This window comes from Strix aluco, chromosome 10 (genome assembly GCF_031877795.1).
Source record: "Strix aluco isolate bStrAlu1 chromosome 10, bStrAlu1.hap1, whole genome shotgun sequence".
Taxonomy (NCBI): Eukaryota; Metazoa; Chordata; class Aves; order Strigiformes; family Strigidae; genus Strix; species Strix aluco.
The window spans coordinates 24,137,526-24,161,535 of NC_133940.1; the positions used below are offsets into that span (position 1 = coordinate 24,137,526).

Here is a 24,010-nt window from a genome sequence, read left to right on the forward strand (position 1 = left end):
TATGATGACTACTTGAATGAGCAGCTTTTTTTAGGCACATATGGTTATCACTATAGTGGTAACAGAACAAAGCCCACAGAAAAAAATTCAAAACTTCAGCTGGAGCAAAAAGTCTAACAGACTTAGTCATGCTGAGGATTTGTTCCCGAGCAGTAGTATTAAAATACATTATCAATAATATAATAAACTCTCCCAAAATATTTGTTTATTAATTCCTTGACCAATTAAAGCATAACTAGAAAACTATTTCCACTGAAAACTTTGTGATATTTTTGAAGAAAGAGAACAGACAAACAGCAAAGCTTTATTATTGAAATTGTCCAGAATATGGATAGACATTAGATTCAATTTCCAGTGACTTAAAGCCTTTCTGCAGTGTCTTGAAGAATAAAAGGTACTTTGGTTCTCAATTTATTTTTAATTTTAAGCTGAGGATTCTTTAGACGTTTCCTTTGCTGTACCGAATTTCTGAGAAGCTTAATATCTGGTTTATCAGGCAGAGCAGCAAGTAAGTGACAGCAATTATACTGATGATTCTAATTTTCCCCTAACTTTGCCTGTCGACTATGTTATTCCACCAGATTTAAGTTGTCCAGTACGCTTCTAGTCTGAAAATGGCACTGAAACTCTCAGAGGAAAATCCTTGCCTGCTTTTGAGAGACCTTGAAGTAAAGCTATGCCCAAGTGAAGGCTGCAACTCCAGACTCCATTAATATTAAGAACCACTTATCAGATCCTGTAAAGCTTTATTGCTTTCCACCTGGCCTGGATTACTTCAATTCTTGAGCATACAATACTACAGAGGACAGTACCATAACCCCTCTGCCTGCCGAGCTGCGCTGGGTATTGCGGCAGTGCGGGAAGTGCCACACTGCCATCTGCAGTCAGGAACACCCACCCGTGTCACAACGCACTGCTCAATCTCCTTACAGCCAACAGTCATTTTCTTTTCATTTTCTCCCTTAAAGCTGATGAATCTCCAATTGTTTACTTTTCAACGCCTCGATCAAACACGACCTTTCAAACTTTTAATTCTTGCAGAAAAAGTTATTTTGCAGTGCTTAGAGCTAGAGTTATAGGAATGGCAAAGTAAGAAGGGAAGGAGAAAGACGGCACCTTAGAATTTCCATTACCTGTCTGGTGTGTATGGGGCCTGGGGTCTTGAAGCCTCCTTGACAGCTGCATTCAGAAACACTGTAAGGGTCCGAGCTGCTTGATGAGCACTTGGAAAGCGAGTCACAGCCCACCACAAAGGTGTTATCTAGAGGCAGTTCCTGAATGACATGGTGCTTCTTGGGGGGTACAGGAGTCTCAGGTTTAATTTGAAAGGTAGGCTGTGGAGAAGCAGACTTGTAGTGCTTTGCTAAATCTGGGCTATCAGGCTTAAATGTGGTTGGTGTGGTGGCCCAGTTATATTTTCCCATAGTCTGTTCTTCTAGCTCTACAGGAATGTCTAAAGTGCCATTTATGTGCTCATGGCCAGGATCATCAGGCTTAGATTCTTCAATAGTCACAAAGTTGAGGAGGAGACTTTTTGGAGAGCGCTTCTTCTTCTTCTTCTTCTTCTTGATCTGCCTATTCTCTTGGTTTGGGGAAACCCATTCACCACTCTGCTTGTTTTTTTGGACAACCTTGTGCCTAGGCGTCTGGCGGCACCGTACTAAAGCAGTAACAAAAATTACCAGAATCACTGTCATAGTGCCTGCAATAATGGCAATGATGATCTTGACATAATCATTGGTTTGTGGGGTTATCTCACCATCCCCAACATTCTGGCCAACTGGAGTTTCCATATTCCTGCGCACTAGCTCTTGTACGTAGGAACTATTGGTGACTGTCTCGTTCACAAACAAATGCACAAGAGCTATAGTATAAAGAGACTCCGGCTGTCCGAGGTCATTGACTTTTATCACCAGTCTGTGCAAGCCATGATCTGATGCAATTACCTTCTCTTTCAAAGTAATATTGCCTGTTAATTGATCAATTGTAAACAAGCCCCTTGAGTTCCCACCTATGATGCTATAGCGGAGCTCTGCATTCATTCCTGTGTCATTATCAACTGCAAAGACTTTAGTAACTACAGACCCTGGACTGATTGATGTTGGAACCAACTCATAGGAATAATTAGACGAAGGAATAACAAAAACGGGCCTGTTGTCATTGACATCAACAACATTGATGGTCACTTTGGCAGTTGAGGAACGCTGTAGTCTTCCTCCATCCACAGCTTTCACCTGGAAAGTATATGACCCCTGCTGTTCCCTGTCAAAGGTAATATTAGGTCTTATCACACCAGTAAGTGGATCTATAATGAAATTATCTCTACCATTTAATATAGAGAGAGTGACTGCAGCGTTCTCTCCCGAGTCGGCATCTGTAACTGTGATAAGCCCCACTGTGCCATACATGGGTAAGTTTTCTGGCACATAGAAGTTATACTCGTTATGTGTGAAAGCAGGGCTGTTATCATTCTGGTCCAGGACTGACACTGTCACAGTAGCATTGGCCTGCAAGGGTGGCATCCCATTATCCTTAGCCAGCACAGTGAAGGAGTACCTGTCCTGCTTTTCTCTGTCCAGCTTTCTCACTGCTGTCAGAATGCCTGTACGGCGGTCAAGGTTGAAAATAGGGGGTGCGTCAGACCCCAGGATATAGCTGATCTCAGCATTGCGCCCACTGTCAGCATCCGTAGCACTTATCTTGGTTAGTTGTGTACCAGGAGCATTGTTTTCAGGGATGGAAAGACCTATGACAGGCTGTGTAAAAACAGGGGCATTGTCATTTTCATCTTTAATTTTGATCAGGAGCATTGCAGACTGGTTTAAGGGAGGTTTCCCTGAATCTGAAGCCACTATTTTAATGGCATATTCCCGTGTGGCTTCATAATCTAGAAAGGTGGCTGTCTCCAGAAGAAACTGATTATCAAACACTGGCTTTAGCCTGAAAGGGACATCATGATCTGTAAAACAAGTAACTTTGCCGTTCAGATCAGCATCCTTGTCCATTACTGTTATCAATGCAATTTTTGTATTAAGGGGAGCCTTCTCAGACAAAAGCACTGTCCCGTTCACTGGATTGATGATGTATCTCGTGTCTATTGATGGGACATTGTCATTAATATCTGTGACATTAACAGTCACCGTTGCTCTTGATGGAGTTGAACTGCCATCACTTGCCAAAACAGTTAATTTGTGCACAGGAGATTCCTCCCTGTCTAATGGTTCTCTGATAGTGATGAGGCCAGTGGTGTTATCAATGGCAAACAGCCTTTTGGCCAAACTGGAGATCTGATTGCTGAAATAGAAGTGGATTTGTGCATTTGAGCCCAGGTCTGCATCAGTGGCATGGAGCTGAGAAACAGAGGTGCCCACTGGAGCATTTTCTGGAACACTAACTTCAATGTCATTCTCTTTGAAGACTGGGCGATTATCATTCACATCAGTCACTGTGACTTGCAGGATGGCAGTGCTAGATCTCGGAGGGCTTCCACCATCTTCAACTTTAATTTTCATCACATAGGTATCCTTCTGCTCCCTATCCAGGATCTGTTGGACAATCAGTTGAGGCCACTTATCTCCCTCAGGTGTCTCAATTATATCAAGACCAAATACATTTTGACCCTACAAGACACAGAAAGAACATGCTTTAGTGTGACAGTATATTTAAATAGAAAAACATCTCATTAATGTTCTGAAATTGTCATGGAATATATATTTATATATATACTGTATACATGAATATACATTGATATATTTACCTTTATTTTGCAATATCTAATTTTGCTTTAAGCTCCAGAGCCGTAAGAAAGCTTCAGAGCAAACATGGGAAGAAACGGATACTTTAGAAAAATGGGGGGGACAGAGGTGTTTGGAGGGCGTGGTGGTATGTTTTAGTTTTTTAACCAGTTTGTCTATTTCTACAGAGAAGTTATTAAATTTCTGGATAGATGTAATTTGACTTCTCTATTGTATGAGTGACTGTGGAGAAGAGGAATGAAACCAAAGTTCAGCCACATCCAAAGGCAAAACAGTATGAATACACCGGAGGACCTAAATCAATATTCATTTCAAGGAAAACAAGAAAGATAAAGGGACTGTTTCTCTGTTCATGGAGCAACTCTGGACATGATCTGAAACCATTAGTATAAAAACCTAACACCATCATGAAAAGAGGTGCTAGAGACAGACAAAACTAGTTTACTAGAAATATATTTAAAACCTCACTGAAACTGTTCCTTTCTTCATTAGATATTTTACATTTGTAGTGAAATTACAATCCCAGTGAGAAAAAAATATCTATTTTCATTTTAAAAAAACCACACATAAATACGAGATGAATTTGAAAATAATAATTTTTTTTATGGAGTTTGTTGAACACCTACCACCCCTGAAATTGCAAAGAAATGCTACATATATTGCACAAACATAGCTTCTTTTAAAACACTACTGTTGACAAAGTAGTCTGCTAAAATAAAGATTGGAATCTAGACTAGATTCCCTCTTCTGCTGTCTCTTCGGACAAATAGGGATTAAGAATGTCACAATTATCATCTTTTCTCTTCTCACATCTCTCACCCTTCAGAGGAAGAAAGGATATAAAGGCAGTTTTCCAGCCATATCTTCCTTAAGGACAGAGCTAGAATGCAGATCACTAAAGCTGAATGTATAGGATGACCAGAAAAAGAAGGTACCAATAAAGATGCTGACTAGTTAGGATTTTCTTTTTATGTGTCATATTTGCAAGAATGAACAACTGCATCCAGCCTGGCTCTTTCTCTGTTTATTGAGCTTGTCTTTCACCGTTACTCATGTAATTGTATGTGTGTTCTAAACTGGTTTGAGATACTTCAGACCAAAGGGAAAGAAAATGTTCCCAGTGTGCAAGGTTCCTTATTTCTCATTACTTGTAAAAGATTTGTATTCACTGTATCTTGCTACCCACCGTTAAGTGAATGCATTTATATTTCTACTTCTGTGTAAGTCTGTACTCTCATTGATTTGTTTTCTCAAAGCCAGAATTTGACCCTACAAAAGTAATCATTTATTTCATGGAAAAGAACTGTTCATCCACATTTCAAAAACTACTGTGCCACTTGCACAGTATTTGTGACAACATTAAGTTGCAACTAGGGACAGTCTAAAGTGAACTGGAACACATTTTTAAACAATAAAACAAATACAGCTTTGGCTTCTTTAGCAGAAGGCATATGAGAAATATAAGCCTTGAAAATTGTTTCTAAATCAAGATATGTATATTTTGAACCAATTAAATTAAATTTTAGAATGGTAATTCTATGCCGATCTCTTCATGAAGGCAGAGTGTGAGTTTCCTCTTCATCTTCAATCTGGCTAGCAGTTATTTGTAATAAATTTCATAATTACTGAGAAATGATGAATAATATATTCTATGCTTTAACATAGATTTCCAGGGGGAAAAAAAAAGTAACAGAAGCTAGAGGAAAAAAAAAAACCTGTCAGCTCTCTTTTACTTCTTTATTTGTACACAAGTTGACAGATGGGCACTGATTATTCTGTCATTATATCCCACAACTACAACAAACACTTCATATAGACTTTGAATACATGCAGCTATACATATGCATACCCATTTCTGCTTGTCTTTAACTATCAAGTATGAGAAAGATATTTTTCATTATAGCATACAAGTCTGATATAAAATACAGAGCTTTAGTTCCCCATCACTAGCAGTAAGCTACCAGAGAAACAGAAAAGAATGCAAAGATCTTTTCCAAGTTAATTATTAACACTTGAGTAATTCTCTATGGAAAAATATTATCCAAGAGTATTTCTTGCTATTCATTACGGGTTTATACATCTCTTTAAACCACCAAAAAAAAAGTTACAGAAAAAGATACTTTCTCCTAATTCAAGCAAGCCTATTTCACTTTAAGGGATAAGGTTAGGTATGATATTATGGCTCATTTTAACAAATGCATTTTATAAGAATGGACAGTTCTCCCATTCTGATCACTCCAAAAAATGATGAAACATTCAAGAAACATATTTTCTGGATTATAAATACCTAATTCTTTGCCTTATGAGCAGAGAAATTGAGAGCTAAAAGTCCTGAGAGAAACATGAAGAAAAACCTTCAGGATTAATTCTTGATGTTGAAGTAAATGGCTCCATCATGTTTAAAACCTCACTGAAGTGAAAATTTGCATTAGGGTCAGATTGTTATTTGGACTGAACTGTACCTCAGTCACCACATTATGCCAGTGATCTGACGATTCTGTTCACACTAGGAAGGGTATGAGTCCATAGGAAAAACGTAATAGATAATTAACATTTATATAGTACCTTTTGCTGTTAAAATAATTAGTAAAAATTATCTGCTACATTATCATCTCCATCACTACAGAAGGATGGGAGTGAGAAATAAAAAAGATTGACTTTTTAAATCTAAAGAGACAGTTTAAGCAATGTAAACTATCTGAGGCAAAACAGGGTTATGCCCATCTCAGAGCCAGAATTAGCTTTAAGAGGTTCTGCCCCTGATCACAAGCTTCTTGATCAGGGCAATAAGCAACTCTTAACTTACTCAATTTTCACAACATCCTTTTCAGTGGAGTCATGCACACAGTAGTCTCTGAAAGAATGAAACTGGTATTTTCGTTGAACACTCCCTACTGTATATTTACCTGATCATTTGTAATGGATCCAAATGTCCTTTTCGGAGCTGTTTTGGGCTGTCATGTAAATAAAAAATTAGAGAGTTTTTTTAAAATGGTAACATTTAGGTAGATTAATAAATACATAATCAATGACACATGGACACTTAATGTGATAAGCTAGAAGAGCTTCTAGTGTTATGGACAGGACTGCATGTGAGAAAGTGCACCTGAAGTGTACACATAACTTGCCTCTAGACATACATATTGCAGTATTACAGCATTTCATCACAGTAGTTTGTTAAATCCTTGGGGTATTGACTACCTGGACATTGTTGAGAGGAATGGGAGAAAAGACCAGCTTGTAGTTAATGCTCATGACAGTGGCACGATCTGTTGTGTTCAAAACATCTTATGAGCTTACACCTGCAGACCAGTAAGTTGATAAAACGTAGTAACTTCTCCAAGAAATAGGGAAGGGAAAGAATATTGTGCTAAATAACCTTATAAAAATGACTGCTTGCGACACAAAGTACTCTGAAATTAAGACAGTCTATTAGTGATTATTTCTTAAAGCATTACAAATTACGTAACTGCATATAATAACTATATGTTAACTGACAGAGTAGATCAACACTGTCCTCAATCTCCATTCAAGAAGAGTATTCTGAACCTTTAGAGAAAGACACAGGAGCAAGGACAGTTCATTGTTTTGTGTCTACAACTTCGCCCTATACTTATTATCAATACTTGTCTTCATGCACTGTAAATGACAAACACATGATAGGATCTATGCCTTTAGTTCAACTGAATCTTAAACAAAAGTCAAGGGCTAAACATGTATATAATAATCTTTTACTAATGTTCTACAGCAACTCATTTCAATGAATATTGCAACAATCTAGAAGTGCATACTTATTACATGTAAACAATCCTCTTAAAATCAGCTAGTTTTATTATTTCTAAAAATCTTACTCTGCCTGAAATCTAAAATAAGCAGATTTAGAGTGACTAAATTCTAGCAGGCCAAATACAGCAATATTGGAAAATAAAATTAACAAAATATTAAGATAAATAAAAGAAAAAAGGAATAAAAAAAAGATAAAAATATTAGCTTCCCATTAGAACGTAATTCAGTAATTCACTAAAGTGGTTACTTAATAATAAAATCTTTGGCTGAAATGCAATCTTCACAGAATCACAGAATCAACTAGATTGGAAAGGACCTTGAAGATCATCCAGTCCAACTATTAACCTAGCATTGCCACTTCCCATCTACTCCATATCTCTCAGCGCTGTGTCGACCCTACTCTTAAACACCTCCAGGGATGGGGACTCCACCACCTCCCTGGGCAATCCATTCCACTGCCTAATAACCCGCTCTGTAAAGAAATACTTCCTGACATCTAGTCTAAACCTTCCCTGGCGCAACTTGAGGCCATTCCCTCTTGTCCTATCGCTTGTTACTTGGTTAAAGAGACTCATCCCCAGTTCTCTGCAACCTCCTTTCAGGTAGCTGTAGAGGGCGATGAGGTCTCCCCTCAGCCTCCTCTTCTCCAGACTAAACACCCCCAGTTCCCTCAGCCGCTCCTCGTAGGACATGTGCTCCAGACCCTGCACCAGCTTCGTTGCCCTTCTCTGGACACGCTCGAGTCATTCAATGTCCTTTTTGTAGTGAGGGGCCCAAAACTGAACACAGTAATCGAGGTGTGGCCTCACCAGTGCTGAGTACAGGGGTAAGATCCCTTCCCTGTCCCTGCTGGCCATGCTATTTCTGATACAGGCACGCTATTTCTGATACAGAATCTTGATTCCAGAGAACCCTAAAATCTTTTCAGAAAGTCTGGAAAATAATGCGTTTGCTAACCATTAGTTATTTCAGAGGTAGCAACACAGAAAATCTTCGCAGATCTCCTGCAAAATGATAAGATGGGTCCTAGCCACCGTTACCTCAGTTGTTTTTGTCAAGACACATGGAACTGCTCTATAACTGTAGTGTTATGTTAGTAAAGAAAAGAGTATAGTAGCACAATTTCAATTCCTAAGGCAGAAAACTGGACAAAAATTATAGAGTGGATAATATTTTTAATAAAAGCTGAAAAATCAAGCTTGTGTTATTCTTTCAAAGGTGATACTTTGGATGTGAAAATGTGAATTCCCAAAGCCAAGCTAAAGCCTCAAACACAAAATATTCTACATGATAGGCAATAATGGATGTAAGTTCCTATAATAGGTGCATATTAGTACACTCAGATCTATAATATCATAAGCATTGTAGCTCTAATAAAGGTCCCTTGTCTGCTATTATTTACACAGTGTGCAAGTCACATGTTCATGCATTCTAGAAAATTAAAATTTGTTGGACAGCTGTCCTGTTTAAAGATTGCACAGTCACTACCCTCATCACATCACACAGCTTACAACCCAAAGTTGTTTGAAATGTGTTATTAATACTGACAGTTACCTTATGAGCTGAGTGACAGTACCTCAAAGGAGAAAAAATTCCAAAGGTAAGAAACTTTTATAATGCAAAACTCAGCAGACGCAAAGTTGCTTATATATTTGAAATACTAGCTCTTTGTCAAAGGAACTACAGACTTTTAATTTGTAGGCCAAGATTCCTATGAGTTTTGTTCATTTTATGGTTTTCTGACAGTATCGCATGCAGTTTCACATGGTTTCCCTTGAAGCAAGCTAAAGCTTAGCTCTGAGGAAACTGAACTTAAAGGTTCAAATTCACCATAGAAGTAGGATCTGGAAGCTTCCAATCATGCATGAATGTAAGTGAATTTTGCGCATTCAGAACCCTAACTAGCTCCATCCCTACATAAAAGTTAAGGACATCATTTATCAGCAATGTACATATCATAACTTGTTATTTTTCCACATCCAATCATAAAAGAGCTTCTATAAATGTAAAGCATTGCCAAAGATTTCCTCTCCATATATACATCCACACACCAAACCTTACTCTTTTGAAGCAGGCAGAAAGCAAGATACTGTAGGTGGGAGCAACAGAACATAAGGATAATAATTAACAACTTAATGCTGGAAAGAACAGTAAAAAGTATAATATGGAATGAAGAAGTGGACATTCAGTGCATTTAATACTGATTTTCTGAAGAAGAAGAAAAAAAAAGGCTAGGATGTATACCTAAACACCAAATTACTTCCTTGGAAATCTGAATTTAACATTACTACAAAAAAACTGAAACAGTTCTAACAATTACATCATTTGAGCCTCCTTAATCCTTTCAGATGGTTTGTTCCTTTCTGTAAAGAGTTCCTTTCAATCTTGTCATATTCTAAACACTGTCAACTTTATTTTCTAAGATAGGTAATTTTTTCTAAGAATATTTTCGCATCCTCCTCAATTCTTGGCATCCAATTCTCAGAATATATTTATAAGATCACGTTCACCTCCATTAAGGAGAAACAATTAGACAATGAATATGTTTTTAATTAATTTACTTTTTTGCTGCCTTAATTTTTCCAGTCTAGACTTAAAGCAGGCCTGAAACTCCATACCTGAAATGTGTTAATATTTTTAATCTACAGCCTTTACAAGGGAGAGAACATGGAAAGTAGCAATACACACTCAACATTTCCGAGACTGCACCAGGTTTCAGGGGTAACTCTCTTACCATATTGAAATGGAAATAGAGAGACATTTTATCAGTTGTCCAAGGTTTGCAGCTTGTGTGAAAGAGCCAGACACTTTTTAACTACCAATTGTGTTTTAAACTAAAGTTTAGAACTTAACTTTAGAAACTACACTTCAGAATTTTAAAATTTAACAAAAAAATTCTTTCATTTAGAGACACTCTTCCCAAAAGAAGAAAGGTCAATTGCTGCAGGTAAGGGAAGTAACCTCCCCTCTTAATCTCCTCCATTATAATTGTTCAGAAATATTCACAGACATCCTATTGAAGAGGAAACTACATTTTCAACACACCTGAAGGTGTTCAGATTAAGGTATTAAATATGGAACAGAACTGAGTATCTCTAAAAAAGATAAATAAATGAGTACATGTTTTAGTGATGTAAATCTCTAATCCATCACTGTGCTTTTGGGGGCAACAGCTGACAGTTCTGTATTGCTGTTCAGAACAGCTCCTAAATCAAAACCTCATTTTGCTTCAACAGCCAAACAAGGTATCTTAGGCTCTTACTTGCACATTTCAGAGCTCACATGAATGCTGACTGGGTGTTGGAGCAGTGTGAACCTGTAGTGCCCTCCTATTCACTACCTGCTCTATAACAGATCAGTACTTAATGGCAGCAGATAAAACTGACAGCCACTTGTATACAAGAAAATAGAAACAACAGACATTTCTGAAAATTCCTTTACTCTAAAAGCAGAGACTGTCCAGTATTCTCAACCTCCAGTAATTTCAGTGAGAACTGGGGGTGATGGACACATATGGACTTAGCTCTTGACAAATGGAAAACCAAAAAGTAAATAGCAGAAAATCTTTGCCCTTTGTTAAAAAAGGAGTACAAATATTTGCAAGCCAATGTTCATTAAGTTAATATATTGTTATTGTCTCATTTCCTCTTATACACACACACAAAAAATTTCAACTAAGGTATACAATTTCTTTAAATACATAGGATATGGATTTGTCTTAATGAAGATGCTAACCTCTGATGCTGTAGTTCTTCCAATAAGTTATTTAGCAAGATTATCTTATTTGATCTGTGGCCCTTTTAAACTAAAGTTCAGCTGTGAGCAAAACCACTGTATCTTCCCTTTACGTTTACACTTTCAGGAAAAAGCGCTGACAAAACTTTCATCTGACTGGCATGAGTCTCTCTCTCACACACACACATCCCTTCTCTTCAGGGATCCTAGCATCCAGAAACACAAAGAAAATAAATGAATAAGATAACATGTTCTCTGGATTTACATCACAAGGACATTCTTTCACATACAGAGATCATACTTTAAAGTGCATGTATCACTGCTTTATGAATTTTGACATTAAAAAATACACAGTCTTAACAGAGAAAATTCACAATCCATGTGGGCAAAAATATAACAGAATGGAAGAAAACCTAATAAAATAGAATTCACTTCTTTCATTTTAAGCAGTCTTCTCCCAGCTTTCACAAGCAGGCTTTATGAATTGTAGGCCAGTTGCAAATACTGCCTCAGTGAACATGACAGTAAGCCTTTCTCAAGACCTCCACTCTTTACAGGGTTCTGTAAAACTCAAAAGAGGAGAAAGTTTGTGTGGGACATTTAACTACCACAGGATCATTTTTGCTCTTGAAATGAAGCTATGCTTTTCCAAATAATGAAAACTCATCCTTCTTGCATTATTCTGAGAAAATAACAGTGGAACTACTATATTAAACTGTAAAAGTATGTGATGTATGTAAGTCAAGATGCCACTTCACTACACACTGGAAGATAATAAATAATACTGCAATTTCAGAGTAATAAATCAGAGACAGTTGCTGAGATGATGTACAGAGTGACAGTAAGTACTAAAAATAGTTCCAGAGAGACTGAATTCTAAAACTCATTAAATAGAAGTCTTTCCACCATGTTGATCAGGGAATGGAGGGGATGAACCAAAAATGTATTTTCTGATGCTGGATTTATCAGGAAGACAAGTGTCCTCTTCCTCCTCCAGTGTTACTGACTTCTATTTATCTGCATCAGTAGAACAAAAGCAAGATAAAAAGGAGGAAACATTTCCTTGCAGTAAAGGCAGTAACTCAACTCTGAAAGTCAAATCTGAAAAGAAATCTCATGCTCCCTGTGTGTATTGAAAGTTCTAGTATACAAACTGTCATGACTTTCTAGTTAACAAGTTATGTTCCTAAAAACAGCTTCCTTGTGAGTTGTTTGGGATCAAAAATCTTACAAGCATATTTGATACATACTTTTGTAAATAGCTACACTCAAGAATATATTCCTTTCTAAAAACAAAATTAAAAATCCAATTTTACTCTAATTGAATACACTTGTGCTATTTCTCAGACTTAAAATCAGTGATGAAATGGACGCAAATTATTTGCAAGAGAGAAAATAAAATGAAGAATATTGAAATGGCATATTTTCAGGGGAAACACCAAACACTCATCGTTCCATTCCAGTTTTTCTGCTCAGTTTTTGTTCACTGTTTATATTCTCTAGTAGCAGTTCAGTCTTGAAAATACACCATAAATTTTGCTAATGGGCCAACAGGAAAAAATGAGGAAAAAACCACATAGAACCATAGAACACAATAAGCCCCCATTCAAGCATGAAGAACACCAGCTTCAGAAGGTAAATGTAATAGCCACATCCTGTTGCCAAGATCTAGATTAGTCCCACCAGGTAACATGTATCCTCCAATAAACTGTGAACTATCTATCCTCTGAGGCTGAGACAAGATCTCCCACAAATCATAAGATTCAATAAAATTCTTAAAGTGGTTATTCTTACTAGTAAAGTGAATGATGGTGTGTAACTCCACAGGAAAGCTAACACTAGAAAAAAACAAAATAGCTGAAGTGTTATTTAGCAATATGACTGACCTCGCACAAACTTTCATTCCAGAAAAAGCAAATTAAGCAAAGATAGTTGAAGCCATTTCTACCCGGTAACAACTCAGAGAAAACTGCCCAGTAACAAACAACTCCAAGTCAGAGAAAAAAACACCTTTCCCAGGTCTGGATCCACTCAAAGTTCTTTCCTGAGGTTAATTCAAACACTGTCCTAAAACAGATGTTTCCAAATAACAGTACGCATACTGTTTGTGGTACAATAAAGCTTCATAATACACACACAGAAACTGGACCTGCAGTCTCTTCCTTAGTGGAAAATATCAACTGCTTTTGGGCAACCAACATGATTTCAACCCCCAAGGCGTCAGTGTGGCAAACAAGAACTGAGAACTTTCCCTAGAGTCTTCATAACTACTCCACTATGATAATAACCTCAGGTTAAAGAACCATCACAATGCCCATAGAATTAATCTTGCTTTGAGACACATGCTAACAAAGACAGCATCTCTCAACCACATACAGGTTAAAATTAGAAAAATGGTTGTAAGAAAGCACCCTCTGGAGATAGTAACATGCTCCAAATAATTCAATGTGAAGTTTAGCCTTCATATTCTAAAAATGGGATGTAAACAGCTGAATTTACCAAAACTACTAAAATAAATCAACCTACAATTCAGCAAAAGCATGTCAACCTATATCCACCAACATGGAAACTGACCATCAGCATGGAAAATGAAACACACCTCAAACAAATTAACTTAAACCCTCCTTAAACAGTTTTTGATTTAGATACAATTAGGCTTAACCTTGATTTTTAGACTTACTTAATTTCTACTTTTTTCTTTTAAAGGGTTTAATTTATTGTTCGGATTCTTGAATATTAAGGTATTAAACTATGAATAAGAATTCAATTTCTTATGTCTATGTAGCAGTGAGTTAAATGAACAGTTGATTTTGATTTCAAAATTTTTGTTAGGTGCATTACTATTTTTAAAACATGCCTAGGACATTCTACCAACTACTACATCTGTCATTAGACATCAAATTCACAGATACTGAAATAAGACAAAACAAGTACTATCCAAGAAGGGAGTCAATTTGTTCACAGAAATCTGCGGGGCTGCTCACTACAGGAAAATAGTTTTCAGTTGTCACATGGATTCATAATTTAGAGCACTATCTCAAAATCCTAAGGTGACACTATAAAACTAGTTGATAAGTTTGTTATGCATTCTACCTCCGGAGTCAGAACTCTACTTCCACCCTCAATTAACTTTACTGTTACTGCTAGAAGAGGCCCACTGTGGATATATGTGGAAAAGCCCACTGTAAAATGTAAAATTAAATGAAATCTGTTTTGAAATTCAGCATTATGGCTTTTAACAAAACAGAAAACCTAGACTAAATTAGTGAAAGTGTGACAGCTGAAATGGCAGAGCTTCCAAGAGTGCCAAGCATTATTAAAGTTTTTCCTTATTATGCTCTTCAGCACAATCTGATTAGTTCCAACGGCTGCCCAGCAGGAAAAGCCAACCAATCATTCCACAGTAATATGCACATTAATGTATGTCTTTCGTTTTCAGTGATTTCAGAGCCAGGTAGCACACGGCACTATAGCACAAGCTTGCATCTTTTGATTTATAGTGATACTGAATATTTCAAATGCAGACTATGACAGAAATTCCTCATCACTATGTAAGTTACTACCTTAAAACCTTTTCTGATGGATAAACTTGTTCCACCCACTAGTATACAAAGAAAAAACAATATGAAGGAAAAAAAAAAAACCACTGTGCTTAATGGTTAAATTAGTCAGATCTTTGTTAGTCAGTAACAAAACGCAGTTTTCTTGGATACCTTGCTCACGAAAGTCAGTAGCCTGTAGCATATGCTATGCTGTGACAAATATGTAGTTGAACTTCAAACCAATATTCAAAATAGTTTCTCAAAGACTTCACTCCTAAGAACTCTAATATCTGAACATTACAACAGCAGTGAGGAGACTAGTGGTTTTAGCATTTCTTCTAGCCCCATGAATGTTAGATACGATTTCCACACACACACACCCCCAACATTACTTATTGTGACAGTTTCCAAGCTTGGGGGTGAGACTTTTCAACCAAATAGAATACTGAATTATATTCTCATACATCAAATAATTTTAGTTATTATTGAAGACAATCATTAATATGGAAGCATTTAAACCCCCCCAGGTTTTAGTTCCATAAAAGTAAACTCACTTCTTTAAGAGCCTTGACTGTTCTTCCAGTTCCTTAACATAGGAAAACTTATGAGAAAACCTTCTTCCTTGAGTAGTACACAGACTTCTGCCATGGGTAGCAGAATATATTCTGTTTATATCTCCAGCCTTCATTTCTCATCTTAGCTCAAGCATACATACACTTCAAATATGAACCAAATTAATTTATTTCTATGTAATCTAATGCAAAAAGCATGCTTATTTGTGAAAAATATATTTGCACAGTTTCTGATTTCCTCCATCAACCTACAAAAAACTATATGCATTTTTAAGTAAAATAATAAAGTTTAATTCCTTCATCACTGTATCCAAAACACATTTCAAAGACAGGGCTGTTTTCATACTATAAAAATATCACCAATGGACTGATGTAAACAGAAGCTAAAATAAGTGCTCATCACATGATGCAGTTTCTAAAACATTGCACATATACTGAATGCTCAAATTTTACAATGTACAATTTTTATAAAATATATTCAAAACCCAACTGGAGAAACTGCACATGTGATTAAAATCCAGGTAAGATTATCAGAACCGCCACTTCAGGACAAGAAATCCGTAAGCCTCAAATTGGTGGAAACTCAGGAATAGCTTGGGAAAATATGCTTGTGCTGTTCGTAGAATCTCTCCTAAGTATCTGATACTAAGTATTAGAAACAGGCCATTCTCAGGTCAAGTCAGTATCATTCATATGTATCACTTAGCTATAAGGAAACTGAGGCACAGAAAGCAGAAGGAACTCATTCCCAACTACTCTGCAGATCAGAAACAAAACCACAATGACCCAAATCTCTCAGTTAAGTGACCCTTAAGCACAACTACTACTGGTTTAGATAGCATTACAAAACCAGAACAGGATTTTAAGTCAGTTGTACCCTTTTAGAAAGCTGCCTAGGCAGCTTGAAAGAAGACAGCACTATTTCTCATAGAGCACTGCTCTAAATAACAAAAAACTTTTATTCAGATTGCTTGTTTATTCCCCCCAAAAGTTACTAGAAAGAATGATGATAAAAACCAATCTTTTATAGAAGTCATAACACGGTAAATAATCATCCTGCCAGCCATATAGCACAGTACTAGCACAAAGACCACTGGAATAGTTTGTGTCCTTCCTATTTTTTTATTCAGACTCTGAACAATTTTTTGTTTATTTTTCCCTCCTTTATGACTGAAATGCACACACTTTTGCCTTCTAGGACCCCATCCTCACAAGCAACCTTGAAAGCAAAAACCAACACAGAAACAAAATACATTCCTCTACTGTCCCTGCTGTCTGTTGCTGTCAGTGTTTAGCACTTTGCGGGAACAACTGGGTTGGCAGAGATAACTATTTGAGACTTTGAAAACAGAGACAAGGAAAGACTGAAAAGATATAAGTCCAGCAAAGGTTATAAAGTCTTAACACAATACCCTTCAAAATCAGAATAATAAAAAAATAAAAACATCAGAAGCAGACCTTAAAACACACACTAATAATTTTTTGTCCTTGAACTTTGTCAAAGATCCAGTTGAGCATTCAACCTAACTGCCAAGAACTCTGGATGATGCTGGTAGTTGAAGGTTTAAATTATTCAAATGACAATTTTTTATGAGTAAGAGACAGCTACTGGCCTACTTCAGAAGTTAAAAAAACATAAAATTAATGTAAAATCTTAGAGAACTAGGTAATCTGTAAACCGCAAGGAACTGATTCATGTTCTGATATTTTAGAAGCATAGCAAGTATCTTGGATATTCATCCAAGATGAATATTTCATTTATGTGAAACAATAAAAGGTGTGCAACACTGATGGAAAGCAGGAAAGTTCTATCAATCTTTTATGCTCTATTTGTAAGACTGACTTTCAAATTACGGTATTCACGCTTTGGTGTTGGCCTTCCATTCAAAGGTCACTTCACCAATGGAAAATACTAATATATAACTGCCAGAATACTATTTTTGAGGTTACATGGGAAACAGGATGGGGAAAAAAACAGAAGCTACTACTTTGTTTACACCTTTAAATGTGCTACAACAAACGGGTTTGAAAAGCCCCTAATGGAAATGAGGATGAAAATTATATGGCTGGGGTTAAAATGAAGAGGAGAAAGTAATCACAAAGTGAAAAAGCCATAAAATACCCCATTCTGAAAAGCACAGAGGAACATCCTGACTCAAAAAAAACCAAACCACACCCAGAAAATGTCAGTTTGCTTGATAAAGCAAAGAGGAAAAAACTACAATTATTTGACTTTGGAACATCAGCAATAACCAAAGCAATAATACACATCACATTAATAGAGCCAACAATTATAGCACAATGTGAGAAAAACGTATTTCAATGCTGACAGCTGATGACTCAGAATTTATTCCTGTTACCAATGTTTCTTTTTGTTTCTTTAAAACTGTCTGAAATGCTCTTTGCTACATGTCCCAGCTTCAAAAGCTCTACGGGACTTCAGTGTTCAGACCAATTATATTTCTGGGCTAGAGAATATAAATTACTTTGTAATAAACCTTTCTTTCAGGAATAAAATAACCATACTAATGCAGTCAAGTACCACGATCCATGGTTGACACTTGATTTAAATGTATTCTTTGATAGCTAAAAGAATATAATTTTGGACTTACCTATTTCCGCTCTCCGTACTTCCTCTTGAAAGGAAGAAGAATATTACATAGACTGTATTTGGGGGGAAAACATCTAGGAATATTTAAATCTCTATCACTAGCATCCAATATTAGAAAGCTAAAAGCAAAATTAAAGTTAATAACATATTATTATTGTAAAAGCTTCTTTAATATTTTGTGTATTTTATGGCAGCTAAAACCAGGAAAACTGAAACTAACTCTATTATCAAAAATTATCTTAAAAATTGGAAATCTTCATCCTTCCCAAAAACAGAGGTCATAGAAAAGTGAGTTGGACAAAAGAAAAATCTGCAAGTTTTGTGAATATTCTCACAGTTATTTTTTTCTTTACTGAACATTTTGAAAATAGTACTTTTTTTTTGTCGTCTCACATGTATATGTGAAAAAGAAAATGATTCATGAATAACTTGGAATTTTTAATAATAATAGTTGGAATAATTTGGGGATTTGCATGCAGTCTGCTGGAAGTCTAATTCAAGGTTTCTCATGATAGTCATCCAAAATAGAAGTAAAATATGTATTGCTGCATTTACTACAATAACTAAAAGAAGCAAAAAAAAAAATCCTCACAAATTAATCTGAAACTAGAACTACTATGGATCTAGAGAACTTTTACATTCCATGCAGCAATACAGAGTATTAGTTGTTTAACTTCTTCTAGAACTTGTGATAATTATTTTTAATTTGGTCAAAAAAATAAATGGTCTTTAAATGTAGTATGTTTCATGCTTGGACAGCGATAGCTCTTGCTGCCTGAGCTGCTTGACAGGTCTCCTAAGTAATAAGGTTCTTATTTCATAATAAACAAGTTTAGTGACAAACTTTTTAACTAAGAAAATTACCAAAAAGATTAAAAATCCTGTTGGATACATTATTGATGACTACTATATTAAGAAGAAAACCAGTCAGTTTCACCAACATAATTAATAAACAAATGGTCTGAAATTCAGAAACCTATGTCTGGTCATTCTTTAAAGATAAAATAGGGGCCAAAGAGAAACATCTTTATTCACAGATACTGACACTGAATATATAAAAATAATGTACCAGCACAATGGTGGTAAACTCTCAGGGTATTTTGAAAAGGCTCCCACCTCTTTCCTTTGTGACATACAAAATATGAAGTCTTTAAAATAGTGTCGATTTTGAGACAGTAGTAAAGATTATGGGTGCAGTATAATTTGGCCTAAGTGCACTGTTAGCAACCTGCCAGAATATATAAAATAGCTAAATATATATATAGTCAAAGCCACAATTATTTCTTCTCCTGCATCTGACAAAAAGTTCCCAGAAGAGGTAATTTGTTAGCACTGCTCTCACCTCTCAGATCTGGGGAAAGATAACAGCCAGAAACCTGAAAGCCATATTTGATCTCTACTTATTCCGGGGGGGCCCTGATTTATGCAAGCAGGTTGGACAGGTGAATGTCCAGCAGCAGAGGAAAGAGAGACACAAAGACATCAAGTGACATATCACACAGAGTCAAGAACAGGCTTCTACACCACTTGCTGGATGGCTGCAAGATCAGTGTGTGTCCTGCTAGCTACATTTGGTAGCAAACAACTGCTACCTCATTGAAAGGACACACAAGTTAGAGAAGTAGAAAACCAACGGCAAATGGGAACATGTGATGAGATCTTAGGCCTCTGAAATTCTTGCAAGTTGTCTGAAAATCATCATCAAGTAAAACTCAGCAGAGATCTCCTGAATTCTTCACTATTCATTACACTGTAAAGCATCAAGAGCGCCTTAATACATCAGGAAAACACACACTGATGTCCTCTTCACCCGATTACTCTTGTGGGAAATTTGGGGTTCATTTCTACGTACAGTTTTCAAAATTGTTCTGATTTTCAAAACTGGTACATATAGGTTAAATAATGATCAGGAGCTGCTTTTATAATTGATAAAATCATTTACTGCTCAAAAGCACTAATAAATTTATTTCATTTCAGACTGCAAAGGTATTGATTTTTCAAAGACTGAATTTCAATGTTAGACTGGCTCAAGGAAAGCTAATCATAGCTGTAAAAATTAAAATTTCAATTTAGAATTTTTGACTTACATATATTATTAAATATAGCCCCCAGGAAGAGTGTGAAGTATGTTGAGACACAGTGCACATTTCTGCTATCCTAACTCAAATTCATTTTCCAAGTAGTGACATACTTACACCCAAGAAATCTATGTGCAACTATAACAACAGCACACTCTGCAGCAATATTTAATTAAAACTGTTGTCTTCCTGCTCACATCTTGTAGAAAGAAAAAAATAGAGAAAGCTAAATCAAATAAAAATAATAGTTTCTTACCCTCTGAAACTGGGGAAGATTTTATGGCAAGCATAACACAAGTTCAAGACTCAAGGCAGCTTCTACTAAATTCAAATGAAATCTTGATCAAGTGACCAGTAAAACTCAATCATGGCTTCAGTTTTAACATTCAGAGAGATCTTCCTAGAGAATTTTATTGTTTGTCTACACTTATAAAATGTTTAGCCAATAATTTCTGCAATTATCTTGGGGAAAAAAAAAAATCTCATCTTCAGTGATCCTTCAGCACTATTTGAAAGATTTTTAACTGTCTACATTCACATTTCATAAACCCTCAAATGTCTCAAGTTCTCTTAAGACAGACTTACTTTGAGCTACTAGCACTGATTTGTTTCTTTCCTCCAAGTAGCTCATAAGATATAGTTATTCAAAACCAAATAAGCACCTTAAAAAAAACCCTGTCCTCCAGGTAACTATGACCAGCATCTAAACCTACAAGAAAGGGCAAAAAGGAGTTTTTGGTAGACTATTTCTTATGTGAAACCTTCAAAGACCTTCAGAAAGTTCAGTTAATGAGTGACCTTACTTTAAATCTTATAACACAAAAATGACATATGGAAAACACTGCTTCTGCCATAAACTTACACCTGTAGTCAATTCAGATATTGCTGACATTCAAAATTTTGGCAACCTGTAAAGATTTTAAAAGCATTCATAAAAAACAAAATTAAGTTTGGAAATATTGGTTGAATGTGAAATATGAGTTTACTGATTTTGAACATGACAGTCAATATTTTTTCTATAAATTTGCCTCAGGGTACATTACGTTGTCATTGTAAACAGAAATTCACCATTCAGCAGTAAGCACTTACACTGAAGTAAGACTACAACACACTTCTCATAACTTTGCTTGACATTGCATATTTGCAGCTCCAATATCATGCACATATGCAAACCAAACTAAAACTTTATTGAGATACATTGGGGTTTTGTTACTGCTTTTATTGTGGTTTACTGTTGAGAGCATTATAGATTGTATAAGTGGTGATTTCTTTACACATAAATGAAACTTAAGTTTTTACTCAAGGTATTTTGGGAAAGTATTAATTTCTAAGTGTAGTCTTGGTTTTAAGAGGACTATGCAAACAAATCCTTAGTGTATTGTGCTCAGAAAGCATCACCACATCTGCATTAACTAGTATACTGATCTGTCTGGACATCAGCAAAAGATAATATTCATATAAGATAGATGAAGTGAAGATCTCCATTTGACAGATTTGTGCCTTCCAGCTTGAGTCTATCATCCTTCCCACACAGAGACATGCTAAGTTATATATTATTGTTTCATGACAGCTAGTGTGAAAATCAGAGCCTTGAATGCAAAAAGATACACCAACTTGTCCCTCACCCTAACTCACTGAACTTACTGTGCCTGGAAGCAAGACTTTCTCCTCCAGTCTTCAGTCAGTCCCCTAAAGGGATGTCAGGATAATGGAACCTGACAGTTTTACAGTAATAATGCCATAAACCACCCTAAAGGAGCCTTGTATCAACGAACAAGCAGCAATTACCTTGACTCACTACCACCAGTCAGTAGTAGAGTTTTATCTACTAATTCACAGCTGTAAAAATGCAAATCAGATGTTTTCCCCTTTAAAAATCAGGTTCAGTGACTTTTTCAAAACAATGTTCATAAATGACCACTTATCTGTCCAGATCTCTCTAGAGAAATTACTAGTGAGCAGTATTTTTATTCTACTACAAAACCTCATAAGGATCATATACTCTGATATTTCTGATAGCAAGAAAAATGGGGGAATGGCAGGGGGGCTTTGTAAGAAGGCGGATGTAGAACCTGTTGAACTACGTCATAAAATAATGAAAATAGTCTCATGTTGCAAAGATGATGTAAAAAGACTTTGAAATAAGGGAGCTATGTAAAGGGAAGAGATTTTTTTTTTTAATTCCTTATGTTCCCGAAGTAATTGGAAAACAGCGAGAAGCAAATATATTTCACTAGATGTCCAAGGATAATGACATCTGTAAGGGATAAGAATTATACCTAAAATATTTATAATTTCTTCCTCACTCCACCTTCCAAGTTCTCCTGCAATTAATAATAGAAAATAAGATTAAAATGCAAGTTATTTGTCCCTTCCATTATTTGCACGGGAGCTTTTCGAGATTTTAGGATGTCACTTAGCACTCACATAAGCATCCCTCAAGTTTCTGTATCTCATTTTATAGCTTATTTCAGCTGATGTCATGTTATCCAAGACCCTAAAACTACCTGACCAAGACACGAGAAGTGGTAGTAGGGAGCCAGTTACTTTTCACCTAAACTGAAAGCCAAATAAACTCTCTATTCCATTCTATTTGAACTATTCCTCATTTCTTGAATATACCTTTCCTATCATAAGGAAACTGGTAACAAGAAAATTCTGCACATCTTTGATATTAGGATTTAACATTAAGAACTTTTACAATTTGCAATACTAACAAATTTTTCTCTCTCATCTCTCAAGAACAATATAAGGGGTTACCTAAATATATCCTAGCCTAAGTCATTTAATGTGTTCTTCAGAGCATTTACAAATACTTGCTGTGCACTCCCAAATCTTCATTGGATAGGCTCACTGCAGGTTTCTTTTATGAGAAGGTGCAGGGGTAAAAGTTGTGCAGGGTAAGTTAGGTTGGTATAGAGGTAAAAATAATACAGAAATGCATGGGGAGGGCGTTGTTGCATAAAATAAGTTCAGAAAAAAAGCCATTATCAGGCCTAATTGTACCTATCAGACCAAAGCCTGAATGAAAGGAAAAATGAATCACTTCTCAAAATATATTTACTTTTCAAGAACTGATTTCTAGAGTAAAGGACACTTACTTACGAAGTTAACTCTAAAACTGTTGTGTCAAAGTTATTACTTCACATGAAACCAACTGACCTCAGGTTTCTGGAACAAAAAGGCTTTTTCCCAACCAGAGCTTCACAGAGTAAGCATTTGAAACTACACAACAGTACTAAGGACAACATTAACTAACCCACATAATCATTTGGAAGTGGTATGTATTTGTGAATAGTTTTAGATTCTGTGAGGCTCAATCTTTCAAAGAATTGAGCCTTTTTACTAACACCTGAACTTCCCTATAGCTGAAGAGTGACTTTCAAATTTAGCCCTGTTGTACAGCACATTACTACTTCATGAGTAGAATTAAGAAAAAAAAACCCACACCACACAACAAAAAAACACAGAAAAAAAGTCCTAAATTACTTGGAAGGTAGGTGCATCAAGATTTAACAGAAATCTGATATGGCACTTCAATCTCTACAAATGCGTATTAAAGAAGATTTACAACTAACATCTATTTGTGAAGTTGGCCATCTCAGCAAATAGTATTTGTGAATCTTCAAGGGACTGCTGAAATTCTTGTCACTTCAGATGGTAATTATCCACATCTTAGTGGAAAAGACAAGGAGAGGGAACCACTCGTGAAAAAAATGAAGCTATGCAATAACATTAAACAAATACACTGATCTAGCAGGAACAGAGAAAGGCAAAGATGTTTCTGTTCTGATCTATTCCCCACTGCCACTGTGGACTTAGGGAAAAAAGTACTCAGCATCATTCAAAAGACAGCCTGTCTGTCCTAGAAAACCTCTCTCTTCTAAAGGGCAGCTAAAAGTTACCTTAGAAAGACAACATGTCCAACTCT

At 36.1% G+C, this 24,010-nt stretch overlaps 1 protein-coding gene across 3 annotated transcripts in view; it reads right to left on the reverse strand.

Moving 5' to 3' along the window:
• PCDH11X (protocadherin 11 X-linked) overlaps positions 1-24,010 on the reverse strand; it is a 512,943-nt gene that overhangs the window by 429,614 nt on the left and 59,319 nt on the right. For 2 of the 3 annotated variants that reach the window (XM_074834781.1, XM_074834784.1), the window contains exons 3-4: positions 6,662-6,709; positions 1,134-3,620 (exon numbers count right to left, since the gene is read on the reverse strand). In XM_074834781.1, coding sequence (XP_074690882.1) covers positions 1,134-3,620; positions 6,662-6,709 — 2,535 coding nt within the window. The remainder of the gene's footprint in view (positions 1-1,133; positions 3,621-6,661; positions 6,710-24,010) is intronic. The other variant, XM_074834783.1, reaches the window with a different exon arrangement.